This window comes from Liolophura sinensis, chromosome 1 (assembly GCF_032854445.1).
Source record: "Liolophura sinensis isolate JHLJ2023 chromosome 1, CUHK_Ljap_v2, whole genome shotgun sequence".
Lineage (NCBI taxonomy): Eukaryota > Metazoa > Mollusca > Polyplacophora > Chitonida > Chitonidae > Liolophura > Liolophura sinensis.
Genome location: NC_088295.1, coordinates 28,491,853 through 28,511,841, shown reverse-complemented (window position 1 = coordinate 28,511,841; position 19,989 = coordinate 28,491,853). Strand labels below are relative to the sequence as shown.

Genomic DNA, 19,989 nt, shown 5'->3' with positions numbered 1-19,989 from the left:
TCATTTAAATAAAATCCAATGCATGTATGTAGGTGTGTACGTGTATGTATGTATGTATGTATGTGCAGATAGCATAAAATTCTCCATTTTTCCCTATCAAAGAATGATTTCTATACTTAAAATTTTCTTTGGTAGGTTTCCTTTCCCAGTTGAGTGAAGAAGAAAAGACTAAGTTATTCAGACAGATAGGCTATGATGCCCACAATATTAATCTGACCTCAGAGCCCACAGAGGTAAGTGAACAGGACAATTACTTGTGACCAAATCAGGTTCGAAGCTTGACGTGAAGTCCTAGACTCATGGAAGATTTTCATTGTGAAAGCTGATGTTAAAGATTCTTATACTCAGTGAACATGGCAGTTTTGCCAAAAGTGCAGATGCTTGATTGAATCCCGCTCCCACTGGTTCAGTCATGGCTTTAAGTCAGGTGTTACGCCTTCCCCTAGACTCTGCCCAGTTTAATCCACTCCTTAAACTTGACTTTTGTTAAAATTAATTGAAATTAAAGTGAAGTAGTCTGCAGGCCTTGTGTAAGACACCAATCCTACAACTGTTTAATATATAAACAAGTGCAAATACACAGCTGCTGTGACATCCTTGGAAAAGCCATTGTTATTAAAGTGAATGGCCCATGTTGATTTATTGATTTATTTACTTGATTGGTGTTTTATGCCGTACTCAAGAATATTTCACTCATACGACAACCAGCATTATGGTGGGAAGAAACCGGGCAAAGCCAGAGGGGAACCCACGACCATCCACAGGTTGCTGGAGACCTTCCCATGTGTGGTTGGAGAGGAAGCCAGCATGAACTGGTCTTATAACTCACAGATATCCCATGTTGAAAGATAGAATGTGAAAAATATGCCTTGGTAGCAATAAGCAGTGGACAGCACCATGTGTCACATGTGGGAGACTTCGTAAGTAGCTTACCAAAGGTCTGGTGTACCCTGGGCACTCAAGTTCCCTCCATTCACAAAGGCGACCACCATTGCAGAAGCAAAATTTTTTAGTATGAGGTTAAAACAATGAAGTAACAATAATCAAGGAGCAGTTACGTGTCTATCTGTTTTCAGTATGTGGCCCACAAGTTACAGCTCAGCCTGAACAGTTGTTGTGTGTCTTTGGTTAACTACAGTAAGAAGATTCTCCAGCTTTCTGTCACTCATCTGCTGGCCACACTAGAAAATAGGCCTGCTGCTAGTGGATTCAGGTAAAGCCAAAACCCACATCACAGAATCTCATGAAAATTACCAGTTTTCGACTGTTTCTTGTTTAATTTCTGGCTGTTTTTTTTAGAAATGTGTGTAAATGTGCGTAAAGTCTCATTATACATGTATATGTACATAACAAATAAAACTTTGATCTACCCTCAGTTTAATACCAGACTTAAATCTGAATACACTTTGAAACAGCTGAGCCAAGAATCCATGTATGATGAATCAGAAATCCTACAACATTCAACTGATTAAAGTCAAATGAGTGGTTTCATTATCTTTAAAGACAACCATAATGTGTTGGAGAGCTGTATTAAGAACACATAGCTCAATGAAATAATTGTGTCATATAGATATAGAGTTTTGATGGGTGTGAAATTTTAGAAAGGTAAGAGAATATCTCCTCTTATTCCCAGAATCTCGACCAACACTGAGAGTTTTTCAGTCGAGGGTGCCTCCATAGAGCATGAACTTGTGCCTATACTCACATCTGATGTGGGAGTCTATGGTAAGACAGTGTAAACCATGTGATTGTGAAAGCTGCAACCATTAAAGTATCACTACCGAACATTGTATATGCAATGATCTTACCAAATGTAGTGTAAAATAGCCCACCTTTATTGAATGTCTCTACCACTTTCCTGTAACTGTGTGTCACAAGAATATGGCTAGAACATTGCCGACATGGCATTAAGCCATGAAAGAATTTCCTCAACAAATGTACAGAAAGATGTTGTTAACATTTTATCCATATCTGTTATATATGATTACATGTTTCGTTTATGTAGAGTTCAACATATCTATTCAGTTCGTCATACCAAAGACTTCAAAAATGGTACTTTGTGCTGCCTCACTTGGCAGAAGTTAGAGCAAGGAAACAGGACTGTGTCAGTATGATGTGACTGGGTACTGATACTGCAGTGGCAACAGTACTTTGGCAACATGGTCTTGCCACAGTATGTGTACACACCTTACGACTCCTTGTCATCAGATTACTGAAAAATTGTTAGGTAGGACATAAAACACTTGAGTGATAAGGCTGTGTTTATTTCAGCCCCAGCTGTCAATCAAGTGTTCACACTGGACTTTGAGAAGAACCCCCTCTTTGTGGATGCTGACTTTTCCTTACGTTTAAATATACAGCCTGTTGAAATTGTCTATGATGAGGTATGGTGCGTTTGAATACATAAAGCCAGAAGTTTGTATTTGTCTGTTTTTTTCAAAACAGAATAGAAAATTTTATTATTCCATCAAAATCTGGAGTAGTCCTCTCATTACTTAATTGAAAATTCTATTCTGTAGCAGTCTCTTGTTTAGTAAATTATATCCCGTTATATGGTTATTTAACTGAAGTATTTAATTTCCTGTGTACTTTTGTGATGAAGTGATTTTGCAATGTGAAATAAAGCCTGTAAAAGTAACTTCTTGTTAACTTGTGAAGTTTTGTGTGGTTATTTTTTAAGAAAGAGTTATAATTTTCTGTTGCTCATCTTTATGTTGTGTACTTTGTATGTCTATTTATCCAGCATTCTTTATCAGAAGTGACAGCATTTTTCCAAGTCCCGTACAACAATCTTGATGTGAAGGCTGCCGCTTTAGAAACCCTGGGTGAAGTAGCAGAGTATAGCCGAGCTGGGCTACAGTACGCCATAGAGCAACACAAAGTAAGAAAACTCTTCTTATTTTGAAGACCATGTTCATCATTTTGCAGGGATATGCTTCTTTGAAACCCCATTCTTTGGTACTAATTTGGCTTTTGCAATGTTAAATCTATGTACCAGAATTTCCACAAGTTGTGTTGGTTGGGAAAAAAATTGTGATCTCCAATACAGGAACAGCCACAGCTTAGTAAGACAAAACGGTGATACCTGTACATGTTCTTTCGATAATCATGAAATACGTCCAGGTATAGTTACTAATGTGTAACCTAACCATATGAGAATTTGTGCGACTGAGTTTATGGGTGTGCTCAGTCAGTACTATGAGTAAGGTTTGAGTACCATGGCAGTATTACATGTAACTATGCATTCCACACTACCTTCGCTGCTCAATGCCGTGACTAATTTGTTTCTGTTCTGCAGACAGTCCATGTAGCATTCCATATGAGGTCCCCATACATTGTCATACCTGAACACGGAACTCTTCACAGGTAAGCAGTACACTGTTAGTCTTACAAGTGGTATGATCAGTCTCTTTTGCGCGTAATGAAGGTGAGGAATTTTACATTTGTACGCATGTATCTACAAATTATTTTTGTCCAGTGTGATGTGATTTTATTATCTCTAGTCTTTAATTGAGAATTTCACTCTATTTCCAGAGGTGGCAGCGTGCTGGTCTGTGATTTGGGAACTCTGAGGATAGAGAGTGAACTGCAACCTAAAGATGTCTCTCTTGAGGTATGATTTGTTTTGTCCATGGCCATGTTATTTCCATTATTTTTGGTACTAATTATTTCAACTTTCTTTGAGAAGAAGGGTTGAGATGAGATACCAGCAGTACATGTATATACATTTATATACATGATTGTGTCTGGTCCAGTGAGGATGTGTTCTTGAAATGACATTTGTACATGATATTTTATTAATAATCATATAGCTGCTGTCAATAACAGATTTTGTATTTCAGATAGTCAAATTTTTCAATATATACGTTATGCTATGTATGCCATGTTTATATGGACTTGATCTTGTGGCCACTAGTAAGTTGTTGTTGTTGTTTCAGGATGCTACAATGTCAGAGATCGAGTCAAGGTTGTATGACCAGTTCAAGGTCACCATCACAGATGTCAAAGTTCTCCTGGCAGATTCAGGTAATCATATTTGTGATTTTGTTATCTTGTTGGATTTGGTTTGACTATTGTCTTTCTGAAAAGGTCAAATTTCATGCACATATTGCAACATATCATGTAAGTCTTGAAACGTACATTCCTAATGCTAAACTCTTTATTGTGCCTGTCCCTTTTGCATGATAACAACAGTTTTATCTCTACTTCTTGTCATATATATATGTCTGCAAACTACAATCACTTTCATATACTCCTGTCACATTCATGAACCAAGCTCTGTGTAACAAAGGTAATTTAGAAAAACATTTTAAATTAAAATGATAACATCGTCCTGCCTACTGCATGCATATATTTGCTTGAATTTGATTCTGATTTGCCTCACGCATATTACATGTATTTCCCAATTTTGTAGTGAGTGTTAGAAAATAACTTCCATTACATTCCTGTGAGTGGTTTTACTGTAAAAAGGATATTTTAAGTTTGTTCTTATGGTCACATCTACTCAGGTGATGATTGGCACACTGCCCAGACCCAACCTGACTCGGAATATCACATTCTGCCCAGTGTTGGCCTGACACTCACCTTCTTCAATGCTGTTAAACAGGACTATAAGGAGCTTCCACAGTATGTTAACATTATACCTTATCTACAATGTACAATATGCTGTTATACTGTGTTTCCCCCGAAGTTTGCCATGTAAAAAAAGACTTTTAGAAACACATAGAGACTGTAAAATGATACTTTTGATGCCAATACTTAAGTTCTTTTGATAAGAAATTTATCAAACTTCTCAAAAAGTCCCAAGTGCCACTACAAAGTGGATGGATCAATCAGAATCAAGCGAAGTGTGACAAATGATAAATGCTGAACTGTGGGTGAAATACAGGATATACAACAGTTACTTAAACTGTGTCACACATACATGTATGTAAACAGAAAGGTATAATCTGAAGTATAGCACATCGTTAAGCCACGTTCACATTATTCAATTTGTGGTATCAACTTGTCACACTCGGCTAATGAAAATAAAATTTCATAGGCCATGTTCACATGGTGTTAATTGCTGATTTCTAAAAATTGTATGAAATACTGTTTGTCCTCTTTTCCATTGACTATTTAAATTTGACAGCTCTTTGTGAAATCGGCTTTATACATATTGGGTATTTTTGACAAAGAAAATGACTAATATTTAAACTTATAATTTTGCAGACAAAAGTTGGTGGCAAACTTACCAACTTTGAAGCTGAACATCTCTAATCAGCGAGGTTTTGTGCTGCTGTCATTTTTCCATAACTTCCCTGTGCCAACCAGTGCGAGCATGGTGACTATAGGAGAGGACCTGGTGGATGCACCCACAACACCTGTAGCCCCACCTGTCCTGGTAAGGAGTAGCCATTTGCCTTAATATCAAATCATTAGATGCTATAGTGTGAAGATTTTTAATAAACAACGGCTTACCTGTCTCGTAAACCATTGACTTTTTGTTTCAAGTACTGTGGATCTTTACAGTCACTGCAAACCTGGAGAAATAGAAAAGAAAGAAAAGCAAAATCTCATTATGGCTGGGGAATTTAGACACATGCATCCTCCTTAATCAAAATTCTTTGTACATATACAGGTATATAAATTTCCCAACAATAAATCGTGTTTCTGTATAATTTAACAGTATATACTATCAGATATCTTTCTAAATGTTTTATATATTCGTTTAACATTTCTAAATGCACCTGCTAAACTTTGTGTTTGTAAAACATCACTAAAAACAAAGTATGAATGTTCATGTATGAGAAACAAAATAAGCTATGTTTAATTTTTCTACAATGAAATCAAAGCTTAACAAGATAAAATCTCATATGCAGTAATGTACAGGTGTTTGACCATTGTTAATACTTTATAGATATATGAAATTTTTGGTATTGCTCAAAAACACAGTTTAATATATGGTTTATTGAAGAATAGAGAAATAAGTCGCACTTGAATTCTGTGGAAATGTTGTGAAAACCACAGGATTCTGTAAATAGGGCTAATATGTTTTGGGAAGACATTTCTTCCTGTTTACTCTGCTTTTCTGAGTTTGTCACAGGTGTACTCACCAGTTATGAGGTGGTATTGGAAGATAGGTCACTAATCTTCCCAAGTACCTGATCATTTTTATGTTGTAATGCGCTGATAGAAAATTATGGTAATAAATAATAATGAAACAATGCAACAGTCTTCATGCAAATATAGCGTATGGTGACAGACCTTCCTAAAATCTGTTCCCTGTACTTACAAAATCCTTTGCATTTCACAAAATTTTGCGTGCAAATCAAGTCCTGCTTTGTGTGGAGTATACAGATGGTATCTGTGTTTGAGGTACAAGATTTTGTTATTGTACCAATACTTATCTATGTACATGTACATGTTTTTAAGTGGGCTTTTAATAAAGTTACTAAGTCATTAATTTTGATGTATAAAGTTTGCCTTCTCAGAAGTTTCCTACGTTTTCCTCTCCCACACAGAATCTGGACAATTGTCAAAACGAGCCAGATGTGGCATGTTTGAGGCGGATCCGCCGCTCTGTGCTGCGCCGTCTCATCTCTTCCACCTCCACAGACGTCACCCCCAGAGCCCGGGATGTGGCCGACGCAGGGCTATCTACCAGGGCTCTCAGAGGTCTGTAACATTACGCATAATGTTCAGAGTTAAATAAGAAACAGGGTTTCAATTTTCTGTAAATCAACCTTTTTATGTACCTTTAGAAACATTTTGTTGGCACTTTTCTGCCAACATTTACAAAATAATACATGTACCTTCACACTTACACTGACATAACTGAAGAAAGACATATAGATTGAAGAATTCATTTATCTCAATTATTCTTTTTTTTCTTACTTTTTAGGTTCCTCTGCATATTACTCTGCCTCCGATAGATCAGATGAAAATGTGGATGATTGGGCAAAGTAAGGAGTCACTGTTTCAGGATGTTTTTCTGATAAAGAATACTGTACAAGTGCTTTGAAGTATGTATGTTAAACATAATTTTGTCTTACATGCACATCACCATTTGGCTGCATGTAAAGCTCAATAACATGCTTAAGCTTTGTGACATATATCTAGGAATTAATGTTTCCTGTTGGCCTTGACTTAATCATTGCAGTTTCTGACAGCAATTTTATAACATCTGAGTCACTGCTAGTTAAGTACTTTCATATGATAGATTTTGCCTTTCACTCTTGTGTAGAATGAATATTATTTCCCTTTCCTGGCATTCTACAGTGTTTGGGAGATAAAGGAGGTAGATGACCACTCATCCCCATTTAACACCAGTAAAATCCTGATACGGGTGCAGGTGGGGGAGATTGTGATTCAGATGGCACGTCATGTGGACCCCTACCTCATGTTTCGTCTGAACCGGGTCTGTTTGGATGCTGCCGTCACAGTGTATGGTCTGGTGGCTCATGCTAGTCTGGGAGGACTCCAGCTCGTGGACAAGATACACACCGGTATGGAAACACCATTACCTGGATACCGTGTCTTCTGGCTACGACGTTTTGTTGTCACTACCCATGTACATTTTCCTGATACACCTGATATTACTTTAATCCCTTAATATTTGTTATGCTGCAACCAACGGCCCTTGTTAGATCCTACAGCAGCTAAAGGGTCGTTGTTGCAACGAATGGGCCTGTGACAAATGAATTCTTGGTTTCCTCCATGTGTAAATATTAGTGGTATTAGTTTCTGAGTCCAAACTGACTATCAAGTGCCTGACCTTTGTGCCTGTTTGTATCCAGCACTCATCTTTCCAGCTGTTGCATTAGATCAGTAGGCTTGTCAGGTACCTGTCCAGGACTGACCATATACTTCGGGCACCCTGATATCCTCAACCCATATATCTGACATATAACAATCATACAAGTGAAAAATCCTTGAGTACGGCATTCAGCATCAATCAAATAAATAATTAAATCTAAGGAAATTTTGAGCATGATGTTAAATACCATTGAATAAATTAATTCTTCCACGAACATTAGTTTTCTTGACGAGAAATTTTTGTCAGAATAAATCACATTGAACACATCTGAATTATAAGCCTCAAAATATATAGCGTATAGTTTTGCACAGTTGCCATTCTCAGTGGCGTGTACTCATTTGAGAAAGCAGTGTCCATTTAGTCAGTACTCAATGTATCCTTCTTAAACTACGGTATATTGTCCTAACACTGCTGTGTTACAGGTTCTGCAGGAGAGTATATGGAGCTGCTGAGTTCTCAGTCAGACAGTGACCTGATATCAGTCACCTACAGGAAGGTATGAGGCCACTATTTTTAAAACAGTAAACCTTGTCTACATGAATATGTCATCTGATTCAGACATAGACATAGATCTCTTCAATACCATGCATTTCCACTTCTGTGATTTATTTTCCAATCATTTCTACTCTATTCATTATTTCATTGTTTTGATTGGATCAACATGTTTTATAGGTATTGTGAAGCATGGGCCCCAGATGTCTGCAGGTAGAGATTAGTTCACATGTTATATCTATAAGCACAGGACTGATGATATATTATGCCTTTTACCTGGAATGTCTTTTACTGATATAGGTAAAACAAGAATGTCCTGATTTTGAGGGAGTGTACAACAGTGTGGAGCAGACCATCGCCATCAGGTTCCATGTGCTGGCTGTTACCTTTGACAGAGCGGCTGTTCTTTACCTTATTACTTTTGTTCAGGATATGTTGAACAGGTAAGATGATGGTCATCCTGACAAGAAAATGGGGTAAAATAAGTATTTGAAAGATGATTCTCTTAGCGGAAGTCACAAACCTTACACCCTTAATTCTGAGGAAAAAAAAGCCCTTGTGGATTGAATCTTTACAACTTTATGGCCACCTGTTTTATGATTTTTCATATGACAGTCACTGTCACCTGTTGTTGTTGATACAATTTGCTCTTCTTGTGCCCAGTTTCACAAAGCGGCATACTATAATGTTTTATTGCGCATTTATCATACGATATTTTGTACGTCGCTGTTACTGTACCTTTGTCCTTTATGTGCGATTATCATACATGTACGACATCTTTGTGAAACTGGTCCTAGTCTCTTAACATTGTGACTGTTAGCAGTAACATATATCTTCAGAATTATCATACATGTACCTTTCACATGTATACCACTTTGTAAATTTTACATTGATGTATAGTGAATTGTCTAACTTGCTAATGTGTTCATTTAGTTATTATCATTTCAGTTGAGACTTTCATGTCTTTTGTGTTTGCCACCAGCTTCCATAACTTGGAGATGAAGACTAGCACAAGCACTGTGACCTCTGTGCCTGAGGCCTCCGAGAAGGACAAACCCTCATTAGTTGAGAGACTTGTATCTGTGACAGATGAGGGTAAGCATTTGGGCAGCAGGCTTATGTTCAAATACAAACCACAAGTTCACACTAATCATTCATTAAATAATAAACCAATGTTCTACCACATAAATGAGTGAATAAATATTTTATGTCAGAATCCTGACAAAACGAGTCACCAGTGTGCCTGTTCCTGTGGTATTGATTTTAGCATATTTGGTGTGCATCTGTGTGTGTATATGCACTTTTGATTTGGGATTTTTTTTTCAGCAACATACGAGTACAGTGATGCTATTAATATAACTATGCTATTATATTAATTCTTATGAAGTTTTACATAATATGCGTGACTCTTACAGTGGATTCCTCCACCCCTCACAATGTAACCAGTCTCAAGGTGGTGACCTACCTGAATGACATCAGCTTCCGACTGACCGAGACAGACAAGTGTCTGGCTGAGATGCACGTTAAAGGTAAGATAACATAAATTGAAAACATTTTAATGGTAATTGTAAATCTTCAACCTGTATACTAATAAATGTTCCATGTACATATACGGTGATTCCACCAGTAGATATAAATGTACCTGGACTTATTTTTTAAGCTGTTTTATCACAATACGCATTCATGTTTAGAAAGAGCTTACTTCCGAGACCCTGAAACGCCATTTACATTCTAGACTTCTGAACTTTTTTCTAGGATGTTGTGTAAACAAAACCTACAGTGTGATGCTGTGAGCACTTCATGAAACAGCTCTCTGCAGTACATTGACTTATCAAATCCATTCACTCAGTATGTGAAAATCTGAAAATGGGTGTCTCACCAATTGTCTTTGCAAATTTTGTGTTCTCTTTGGTCAGGTTTCGAGGGACTTTTCACGGTGAAGCCTAAGGCCAGCATACTGCGGTGTCGTCTACAGGAGATCTCATTGGATGACTGTGGAGAGGGTGCCATATTCCCCCATGTAAGACCTTGACCTTCTCTACAAAACACAACTAGCACATTATAGTCCTTAATTAATTGGACAGTTACAGCATGTTGTTTACAGATGGACTTTCTCTAAATAAACAAGTAAAATATTGAGTAGTCAGGCGACAAAACAAATATTTAGAGTTTGCAAGGATAGTCTGTGTATGCCAGATACTTGACTTGATGCCAAACCTACATGTATATCTGTTCAATATGGAGTTTAACACCCAACCTGACTGAGGCAGTATAGACGATTTGGCCCGGAAGGACCCATAGATTTTTAATCTGTTTTTTTCTGCCTGCTTAAATGTACATCATATATACTGATATCCATACGTGCATTCGGTTTTGTTTTCATCTCTTTTATAGATTCTCCTGATTGAGGATGACAGTGTCTTTGATCTTAAGGTACATGTGTAAAGTTGTTTTATCTAAAACATTAATACTCTGCTTTTGGTCCTGAATGTAGCATACTAAAACCTTCCATTACTAATCTTTTACATTATGTGTAAGGTACTAAGCTGTTGTAACCTACTGAAAACAAAAGTATCCCTGAACTGAGATCTATTCAATGCTGCGGCACAAATTATCCTATTTCAAGTTTAGCAATTTTCCTTGATTCTGCTCGATTCATCCTCCTTAGTGGGCCACCCAAAAGTTTTTTGGGGGGAAAGTTGATTAAGTTTTCTGTTAAAAACACGTCAGTCTTGACATACAAAGAAGCATGTGTATAAGGCTTTCTTGTGCTTCTAAAAGTGCATTTTTATGTACCAAACTTCAGGTGAAATACAGTACTACATTTGTTTAATGATTCTTTTGTGTGTGTGTGTGTCTTCCATTAGTTTGTGATGTATAAGAAGTCCAAGTCACATGGACTGGCCAATACTCCTGTCCTGCCAGCACTGGACTACAACCTGCGCTTGCGGATTGGAAAACTACAGTTCGTCTTTCTCAACAAAGTTCTCTGGGATTTCACAGTAAGGCAGCAAACTTGGCTCCTCTGTTTTTGTCATTTTGATACATTTAACTGTGTACATGCAGAACAAACTGGTTAGTTTGGAGTGTTTACATCAGACCACTGGGTGGAAATTTCACTTTGAAGGTACTCCTTGATGTGAATATTTCCTGTAAAGTAATTTGTCAAATGATCTAAAATAACTGCTCAGACCAGTGTGTCAAATAATGTAGAACATTACATTGCTGTAAATAATTTGTTGGAGCATGGTTTGGATTATTTCATGGTTGTAAGAGTGTTTCAAAAATCTGAAATATCCTGCTGCTCTCAAGAATGTGTCAAGTACTCTAGTTCTAAGAAGTGTCAAGTACTCTAGTTCTAAGGGATAATTAATTACTAATATTCAAGATTGTAAGGTAGTTTTTGAGAAACTCATACAGTTCAATTTTTCCTCTTACCTCATGGATGTGAATAATGATTTGTATTTATTTATTTATTTGATTGGTGTTTTACGCTTGTACTCAAGAACAATGGCCAGCTAGAATGTCCATGCTGTCATGCTAACCACCACAGCCCCCTGATGTATAATAGAAAGAGAAAAGAATATTATAGTTAAAGCCAGCATGTGATGCTGGAATTCTTCTGTTGGTATCAAAAGTGTTCTTCATCTTCCATACTAATATAGATGATGATTCACCAAGTGGTGATATGGTCTGAAAATGACAGAGCTACTGAATTATATGTGTATTTCAGAGGTTCTTTGACCCCTTCCTGAACCCAGAGGTCACAGAGGCCTATAAAACGGCTGCCCTGGAGACAGTTCAGAAACAGGTAAAGAATATGTCAAGCAAGGACCAGGTTGATCTCAAATTAAATCATCAGAGTAATTGATCACATTAATCTCGGTAAAATAGAAAAAAGATTTTAGATTGCATTCCTTTCCAACACATATACTTTTATTTGTCAGTGACTTGAGCATATTTTGTGGAATTACGTATGGTACAATTTTAAAAAATATATTGTATTTGTTAATATTACTGGTTATGTATTTGTTAATATTACTGCTTATGTATTTGTTAAAATTACTAGTTATGTATTTGTTAAATAGATGTGTCGCTGTACATGTTGTTAAAATGAAAGCGAAATGACATAGTTGCCCAACTTGGGCTAAGGATAATTCGGTGGACATGTCCACATTACAAGCACAGGTGATTCTAACATACATTCCGTACTCCTGATTTTGTAACGTTGGTTATTGGTATATGTTTTATGTACACGTACATGTATTCGTGGTCATTTATTTGATGTTAACCTAGTGTGACACCTTTTGTACCATTAACATTGTAGCACAGACTTATTGTGCATTGTATACACATCCCATAATTTTATTACCTTCTAATTTTTACCTGAACAGATGCAAGACCCGGTAATGTTATGTTAAAAAGCTCACTTTTTAACTCCCCCTCCCCTCCCCGTTCTCCCACATCCCATGAAAACATCTTCGTGTTCTCACCATCTACCTACCCCAGTTAAATCTTAGGAAAAATTCTTACATTCAGCCTGTATACCCTGCATATCACTGCTGCTCCTTAATTTTCAGAATTTTCCAAAATAGTAGCACATATTTACAAGTCTTGTCCCAAAGAGAAAGCATTTGCCTTTACTTTCCCATTCAACCTGTATACAGCATGGCACACACCTGCGTCACTTCATATGCTTAGGACAAGTTAATTCCTCCTGTAATGTACTTGATATAGACATTTTTCTCTCCTGTATCTCCTTCAACCCTGCAGTCCCAATGTTCTTATGGTGGGGCAGTGCTGTCTGTACTTAGGAATTGGTTATATAACAAAACAAATTTCTAATTCTAAAGACTAATTTCGGAATAATGAGGCAGTACCTTTGAATTCCTCTTCTGGTGTAGCTTGGCTGTGGCTGTGGAGGTTTTCGGTTTTCTCCACCGATGAACCTGGCCATTGTCAGAAAAGTCATATAATCTTCACTGCATCATGGTGTAAAACACCACATAAGGGCAGAAGTGGTAACATGGAGATTTGTCACCATGAACCAAGTGGAGATGTTGTTGAAGTCCAGTATTAGATTGTTAATGTGAAACATTTACAACTTGGATATAATTAAAATTTATCTAGCACTTTGTATTTGTTGTTGTGATAATTTGTGTGAATTGTCTAATACATGAAAGCTTATGATTTACCAACTAGGGCCCACTTGTATGAAGCCCTTGTAACGTTAAGAGGACATAACTACCACAGGAACCAGCAAAGTAGGCATTACTTTGTCATGGCCATTACATATTTGTAACTTTAAGTGGGCTTCATACAAGTAGGCGCAGATGAGTTACAAAATAACTTATTCTTGTTGTATGTACTTGTATGTGTAGATACATGAATGCTTCCATAATGTGCTAATATGATGAGCTACAAAATAACATAATTGCCTGCAAATAATTGCTGAAGCTTTGATACGCATGTGTTCCCTCTTAAAACGTGTCTTAATTTGTGGCAACAGGGTTCAGTTCTGTTTTAATATGTGTTCTACAAAGAACCTATGATATGTGTGTGAGGTGTTGTTGTTGTTGTATTGTAGGTGGAGTCTATTGAGAGTGAGAACAAGCGCATTCAGCTAATCGTGGATATCCGCACACCTACAGTACTTGTGCCTCAGAGCTCTCAGTCACCTGACCTGCTCATGGTCAAACTGGGCGATCTGAGCATCAGGAACTACTTTGAGTGGGAGGAACTTGGTGGTGACCTCAAACAAGAATGGAATCATTTCTACATGAATCTGGACTCTCTGCATGCATCAAGGTAAAATAATGCCACTTCACAATGCTTTAAGAGGCTTTGTGAAAGTGATGTGTGTACATCTACTTGTATCTTTTGCCTCTAACAACATGTATGTATGACGGGTTTGATATTAAATGATGCTTTGCCATATTTCAGAGAAAAATTTAATAAACAATCTTGTAGGAGCAGTTGAAGTTCTGTTCATTATATACACACCGTTGACATGTTCTTTCAAAAAGCCAGTGATAAATGAGCATTAAAGTTAAGTCTCAAAGTTTCAAAGTTTGTCATACTCATTTTATTCCCTCTTCATTGTCATTCCTGTCTTTTTGACCAGTGTGAACATGTCCATGACAGATGACTCTCTGCAAGTCCGTCACAATGTGCTGGAGCCAATCAGCTTTAAGGCAGACACCAAGAAAGCCATGCACCCAGTGGTAGCTGATGTCTCAATTGATATTGCTGCTCATCTAGAAATGATTAAGGTGAGATTCAGACATCACTGTTTCATTTACAGTATGTCTTTGTTTTTCAGTTTGCTTATTGTATTTAGTTATATTGTGCTGTGCTATTCATGGTTTTGCAAATACATTGAGTAAAAATATAACCTGTACATTGTTTGACTAAAGACAAATAATTATCAGTAAAGGACAAAGTTTTTCGTGTTGATGCAGGCTAAGATTTCCTCTGTACACCTGTTTTATCAGATTAACCTCATGCCCAGTGATGTCCGCCTGTTGATGGGCATTTGGGAAGAGAACCTCAATGAAGGGGCCCCGCAGAGTTCTCCAGGTAAGTTCTCCACCTACATTGCATCACAACAACTTCTCCAGCTCTGCAATTCTTCGACATTTTCTCAAGGCCACATAAATGAAAGTAACAAGTCTTGAGTGTTTGTCTTGGATTGATCTCCTCAGGAGTGATAGATCCAGGATTAATCCTGGGTCTGGTCACACGTAAGACCTTAAAAGAGAAACTTGTAGATTCTTCACTTGGCGTTCAGAGTTAATGGGATAGTGCGACGATGTGATTGAAAGAAGATTGCAAACGACTTTAAACTTGAAGCTTATAAACACAAATAGACACAAATTTACCAAGAATGAAAATGTCTTTTGTTTTCTTTTTCAGCTGGAGTTGTAGAAGCCCCAAAGGACATAGTGGTTCCCTCTGGCAGTGTGGGTTCAGCCACACCTGTGGTGGAACATCGGATTGTTGTGACAACGGAGAAACCTGCCACTCCAGCTGTCAGTGTTGGGCTGACTTTACAAGGGATGGCTGTCATTCTCTATGATGAACACCAAGACCTTAATCTGGTCAGTATCTTTTTAACACTCTCACCCTGTTTCAAAGCCAGTTGATTTTGAAAGAAGGGGCAAATTATTAGAAATACTTACCTAAATTATAGCCCACTTGCAAGTCTTGGATGAATGCAAAAAAATGCAATTTTTCCGTCTTTTTCAGTTTTGCCTGATGCTATGCCATTCAAAAACACATTATGTTATCTGTTAATGACTGTTAGCCACTACTGATTACGTCATCTGTCGTCGACTGTTAGCCACAACTGATTACGTCATATGTCGTCGACTGTTAGCCACAACTGATTACGTCATCTGGCATTGGCTGTTAGCCACAAATGATTATGTCGTCTGTCGTCAACTGTTGGCCACAAATGAGTACGTCATCCGTTGTCAACTGTTAGCCACAACTGATTACGTCATCTGTTATTGACTGTTAGCCATAAATGAGTACGTCATCTGTCGTCAACTGTTAGCCACAACTGATTACGTCATCTGTCGTCGACTGTTAGCCACAATTGATTACGTCATCTGTCATTGACTCTGAGCCACTACTGATTACGTCATCTGTCATCAACTGTTGGCCACTACTGATTACGTCATGTGGCGTTGACTGTTAGCCACAATTGATTACGTCATCTATCATCGACTGTGAGCCCCAACGGATACTGACTGTACTTTCAAGGGCTATTTCATGCCTGAATGATTAGAGGAAAATCTAAACAACAAAATTAGGTAAATGTAGTTAATTTCATTTTTTTTTTTTTTTCTCTGTGTAACAAAGGTGGAATTATTGATGGCGTGAAAGTTGTTAACCTAGGTATGTCCAGATTGAATAGACTAGTGTTATAACTTCTTTATTTCCATTTTCAGCCTGATGATGAGCCATTTTCAAGCAATACCTGGCTCTTGTCTAAATTTGAGATGCGGAAAATGGAGGTTTCAGCCAATCGACACGGAGATGGAGCTATGATGGCAAATTTTCAGCTGCAAACCATTTCCATGGAAGACAGTCGACCAAATAGTGAAATTGTTGTCAAAAAGTTAGTCATTTTAACTCTGCCTTATTTTGAAATCCTATTCAACGTGCAATAATTGTTATTATTTATCAGAGTATCTGAATATTTGTTGAGTTAAGTTTATGGAATCGTCAGGTGACGGAATCTGAATGCAGTGTTTTTTTTTCACATAAAATTAAGTACATGTAGTAGTAAAGTTAATAAATTTGTGCAAACTCCTGCCCCTACAAGTTTTTAGATGCTTCAGAAAATGCTTTTGACTTGATTATCTCCCTCACCTCATGTTGTTAACATATTTCTCTTAGCCATATCATGGACTATCTAGCATGTATTGATTGACAAGTTTATATCTTGTTTCTTCTAGAATAATACAGCAGCTTCCGAAACGCTCCAACCAATCAGGTGCCGGTGATTCTGCCCCTGTAGTGGACATCATGTACAAAGTCACCAATGATGGAGTCACCAAAGGTATGACGTCATGGATATCTGTTAAATACAGTGAACTCAAGGTAGTTACTATATTTGCATAAATAAACAGCAAAACTTTCTCTCCGTCTGTTTATATTAATGGCATTTAGTTTATTAATTTGTTATATAAAAAAATAAATATATATATCTTTCCAAAGTAATATATAACTTAAGGGGCCCTTGATAACTCATTTGGGTAATTCTTGAGTTGACCCTTGACTAAAGAGGTTGTGTGCTCTGTGGATTTAAATTGGAGGTTTTCAGGTTTCCCTCAACTGTAAACCTCACCACCTGTATGTAGTGAAATGTTTAATATCTACGGCCTTAAGTCCTAATCAAATAAATCTTTGCGTCAAGTGGGTTTCCAAAATGTACATCATAAGTTCTGTATGTCTACAGCTATGTTTTGTTCATGTGTTTTTGCAGTTGACTTTAAAGTAGAACAGTTTCGGTTGAACCTGAACATACCATACATACAGCTTCTGACACAGTTCGTTAGTGAAGCCATCCCACCAAAGACGGAAACAGAAGTGACACGTACTTTCCTGCGCAGCCTGTCGCACACAGAGGCTAACGAGGAAGAGACGGAGAGACAGGAGAACTTTGAGTCTTCCTTCACGCTGTACGGGAAGATAAAGAAACCAGAGATAGTCCTCTTTGCTGAACCAACTGTCAAATACAGTCAAGTTTTGGTGCTACGGGTAAACATGCATTGTTTCTGTTTTTTTCCTTTCTTCAGCAAATGTGCTGGGTATTACTTTCAGTCTGCTCCTTTGTCTGTCTGTCTGTCCATTTGGAAAGGTTTTGTTTGCATAGAAAAACCACACAAAATAAACTGCAAAAATTTGTTGAACATCAAATGAAATTTAAATACCAGCCTGATTGGTGCATAAGTTTTGGATATTTTTGGTTCTCATTTGTCTTTCATTTTTATGCAATAACTGAGGTAAGTATTGTTCGATTTTGTGCGCAGATTCATTTTGTGACACTCCACCCCTTCCACCCACCCTATAGATCAATTTGCTACATTTGTAAGTTCTATATATTTCTACTCAAATGTAAACACTTTAAAAGTAGCTTGTTTACCAAGGTCTTAAAACCTTTTATCTTTTAATATTTTGTACAGATCTGACACTCTGGTGTCTTCGTGTAATTATTATCCTTGTTTCATGAAATTTATCAGTTGTTTATGTTTTTTACTGAAATGATTTGGTAAAAAGTCGCCTACATGTAAGGTATGTTTCTTATGAGATTTCATATATGACAGTGTGAGTACATAGTTCCTAGGTTACATCATAAGTTTTAGGCTCCTGTGTGATTTTGCTGTTCAAGAGATTTGTGTGTATACATCTGTAATCTTGAGGTTAGTTAAAGTACACATATACATGTAGTATCATCTAGAAGATAATGTATATTATCTGATTTGGTACATGCATTGCTTGTTACTGTAGGCTGACATAGACATGGAATACGGCAATCATGGTTGTGTGGAGCACCTGGCTGCTAAGCTGGAGGGCCTGGAGATGATATCTTGTGTGTATGGAAGAGGAGACCAAAGCTCAGCCAAGGTATATACCGTAATTCTTCAACCATTTTGCATGTTTGCAAGGTGTTTATTCGAGTATATGCTGAAAGCATTATTCAGTGACTGATAAAAGTATATTTTTTATGAAGCCCTGGAACTGCGCAATTCATCCAGTGCAATTTTATCGCCAAAATCAAATGATAAAAGTGCATAAATGCACTGAAAGTTGCTCTTGTATATGCAAAACAGTTGAGGAATTACGGTAGACCAATGGGAGGTCACTAGCTAACCCATTTAAGAATGACCCTATTATATAATAGTCGTGACTTGCCTCAAACTTGCCATGCATCTCTTTGCAGAAATCAACACTCACCTTACAAATGAAATGATCCAATTTAAACAGAGATTTAAATTATCCTGACATTTTTGCCAAATAATGGACCTTGTGGTGTAAAATTTTACATTGATATGGATGATTATTATTTGAAAACTTGCCATAGGTTTAAGATGTAAGGATATACATAATTAGGGATGAGTAAGATACCGTATACCTGCATGGACATCTAACTTATAATTGCCCAATGCTTGTTTTAGATTATACTACCATGCAATGTGGAATTTAGCCGAGTGTTTAGACCAGAGAAAAATAGGCTGGAGATGAACGCTCTGCTGACCAAGTTTGACATCCACCTATCTGCACCAATCATAAGGCTTCTCCTGGAGGTGTTAACAGTACTACAGTGGCCAAAGGAACAGGTAAATTCAGTGCTTATTGAAAAGTTTATTAATTAAGAAATAATGTCTTCATTCTTTCCTGCTGCCTTGTCCAAAAGCAGTGGACATTTCCTTGCTTTACTGCAGTTATCACAACATGTGTGGTGAATGAAGCCATTATTTCCATTCTAACACATCACCCATTCACATGTATTTTACCCTTATTTTCAGTTTTTACACCCTTTCAATTTTCAAACTGATACCTATTCACCCCTTTATGCTGATTACACTTCTCTTGCCGTGATCGCTCCATGGAAGGGTCCACTAAAAGAACTGCAGGGTCCACATGTCGAGAACCAAAGAGAATACTACATTTGGCAGGTGATATGTCCAAGCTGGCTGTTGGATGAGTTTCACACATTTCTAAATTTCGACAGACGGCAATCTTGAACGGGATATTGAGCTAACAAGTGATACACAAGAAGCTACAGCAGTCAACAGTAGTGATTGGACCCGGTAAACTGTTATTGATATTTGTGCTCCCAGTGTGCCATGCCAAACATCGGAAATAGATTTACAGTTTTTATGTGGGCGCTGGCAAAGACACATAAAATGACAAATACTGGGCGTTTTTGACTGAACGTCAAGATTTCATGAAAAACTGAAATAAATATATATTCATAGAATTTAGCTGTTGCTTTTCATTGTTTACACTTCGTGGTTGCTAAGTATACACAGATCTGTCAGAGAAGGTAGGTAATCTTCCCTCAAGTTAAACATGTTGACTTACATATAGATCACACGGCTTCATGTTGATAACGTCATATAATTGGTTTCCATATGTTTAAATTGGGTGCCATACCAACTTATCCTCCCTGCGGTAGGAACAAC

General features: G+C 37.3%; 1 protein-coding gene across 1 annotated transcript in view; it reads left to right on the top strand.

Annotated features, from left to right (window-relative positions):
* LOC135465780 (intermembrane lipid transfer protein VPS13A-like) overlaps positions 1 to 19,989 on the top strand; it is a 94,870-nt gene that overhangs the window by 34,721 nt on the left and 40,160 nt on the right. Inside the window, 31 exon segments of the mRNA XM_064743121.1 lie at positions 136 to 233; positions 1,077 to 1,213; positions 1,634 to 1,725; positions 2,272 to 2,384; positions 2,744 to 2,881; positions 3,299 to 3,366; positions 3,535 to 3,613; positions 3,939 to 4,026; positions 4,509 to 4,626; positions 5,212 to 5,383; positions 6,504 to 6,657; positions 6,884 to 6,944; positions 7,261 to 7,487; positions 8,221 to 8,294; positions 8,591 to 8,733; positions 9,273 to 9,385; positions 9,706 to 9,819; positions 10,207 to 10,310; positions 10,685 to 10,723; positions 11,158 to 11,292; positions 12,024 to 12,101; positions 12,685 to 12,696; positions 13,878 to 14,098; positions 14,415 to 14,562; positions 14,785 to 14,869; positions 15,206 to 15,390; positions 16,246 to 16,415; positions 16,756 to 16,859; positions 17,286 to 17,560; positions 18,311 to 18,427; positions 18,979 to 19,140. Coding sequence (XP_064599191.1) covers positions 136 to 233; positions 1,077 to 1,213; positions 1,634 to 1,725; positions 2,272 to 2,384; positions 2,744 to 2,881; positions 3,299 to 3,366; positions 3,535 to 3,613; positions 3,939 to 4,026; positions 4,509 to 4,626; positions 5,212 to 5,383; positions 6,504 to 6,657; positions 6,884 to 6,944; positions 7,261 to 7,487; positions 8,221 to 8,294; positions 8,591 to 8,733; positions 9,273 to 9,385; positions 9,706 to 9,819; positions 10,207 to 10,310; positions 10,685 to 10,723; positions 11,158 to 11,292; positions 12,024 to 12,101; positions 12,685 to 12,696; positions 13,878 to 14,098; positions 14,415 to 14,562; positions 14,785 to 14,869; positions 15,206 to 15,390; positions 16,246 to 16,415; positions 16,756 to 16,859; positions 17,286 to 17,560; positions 18,311 to 18,427; positions 18,979 to 19,140 — 3,824 coding nt within the window.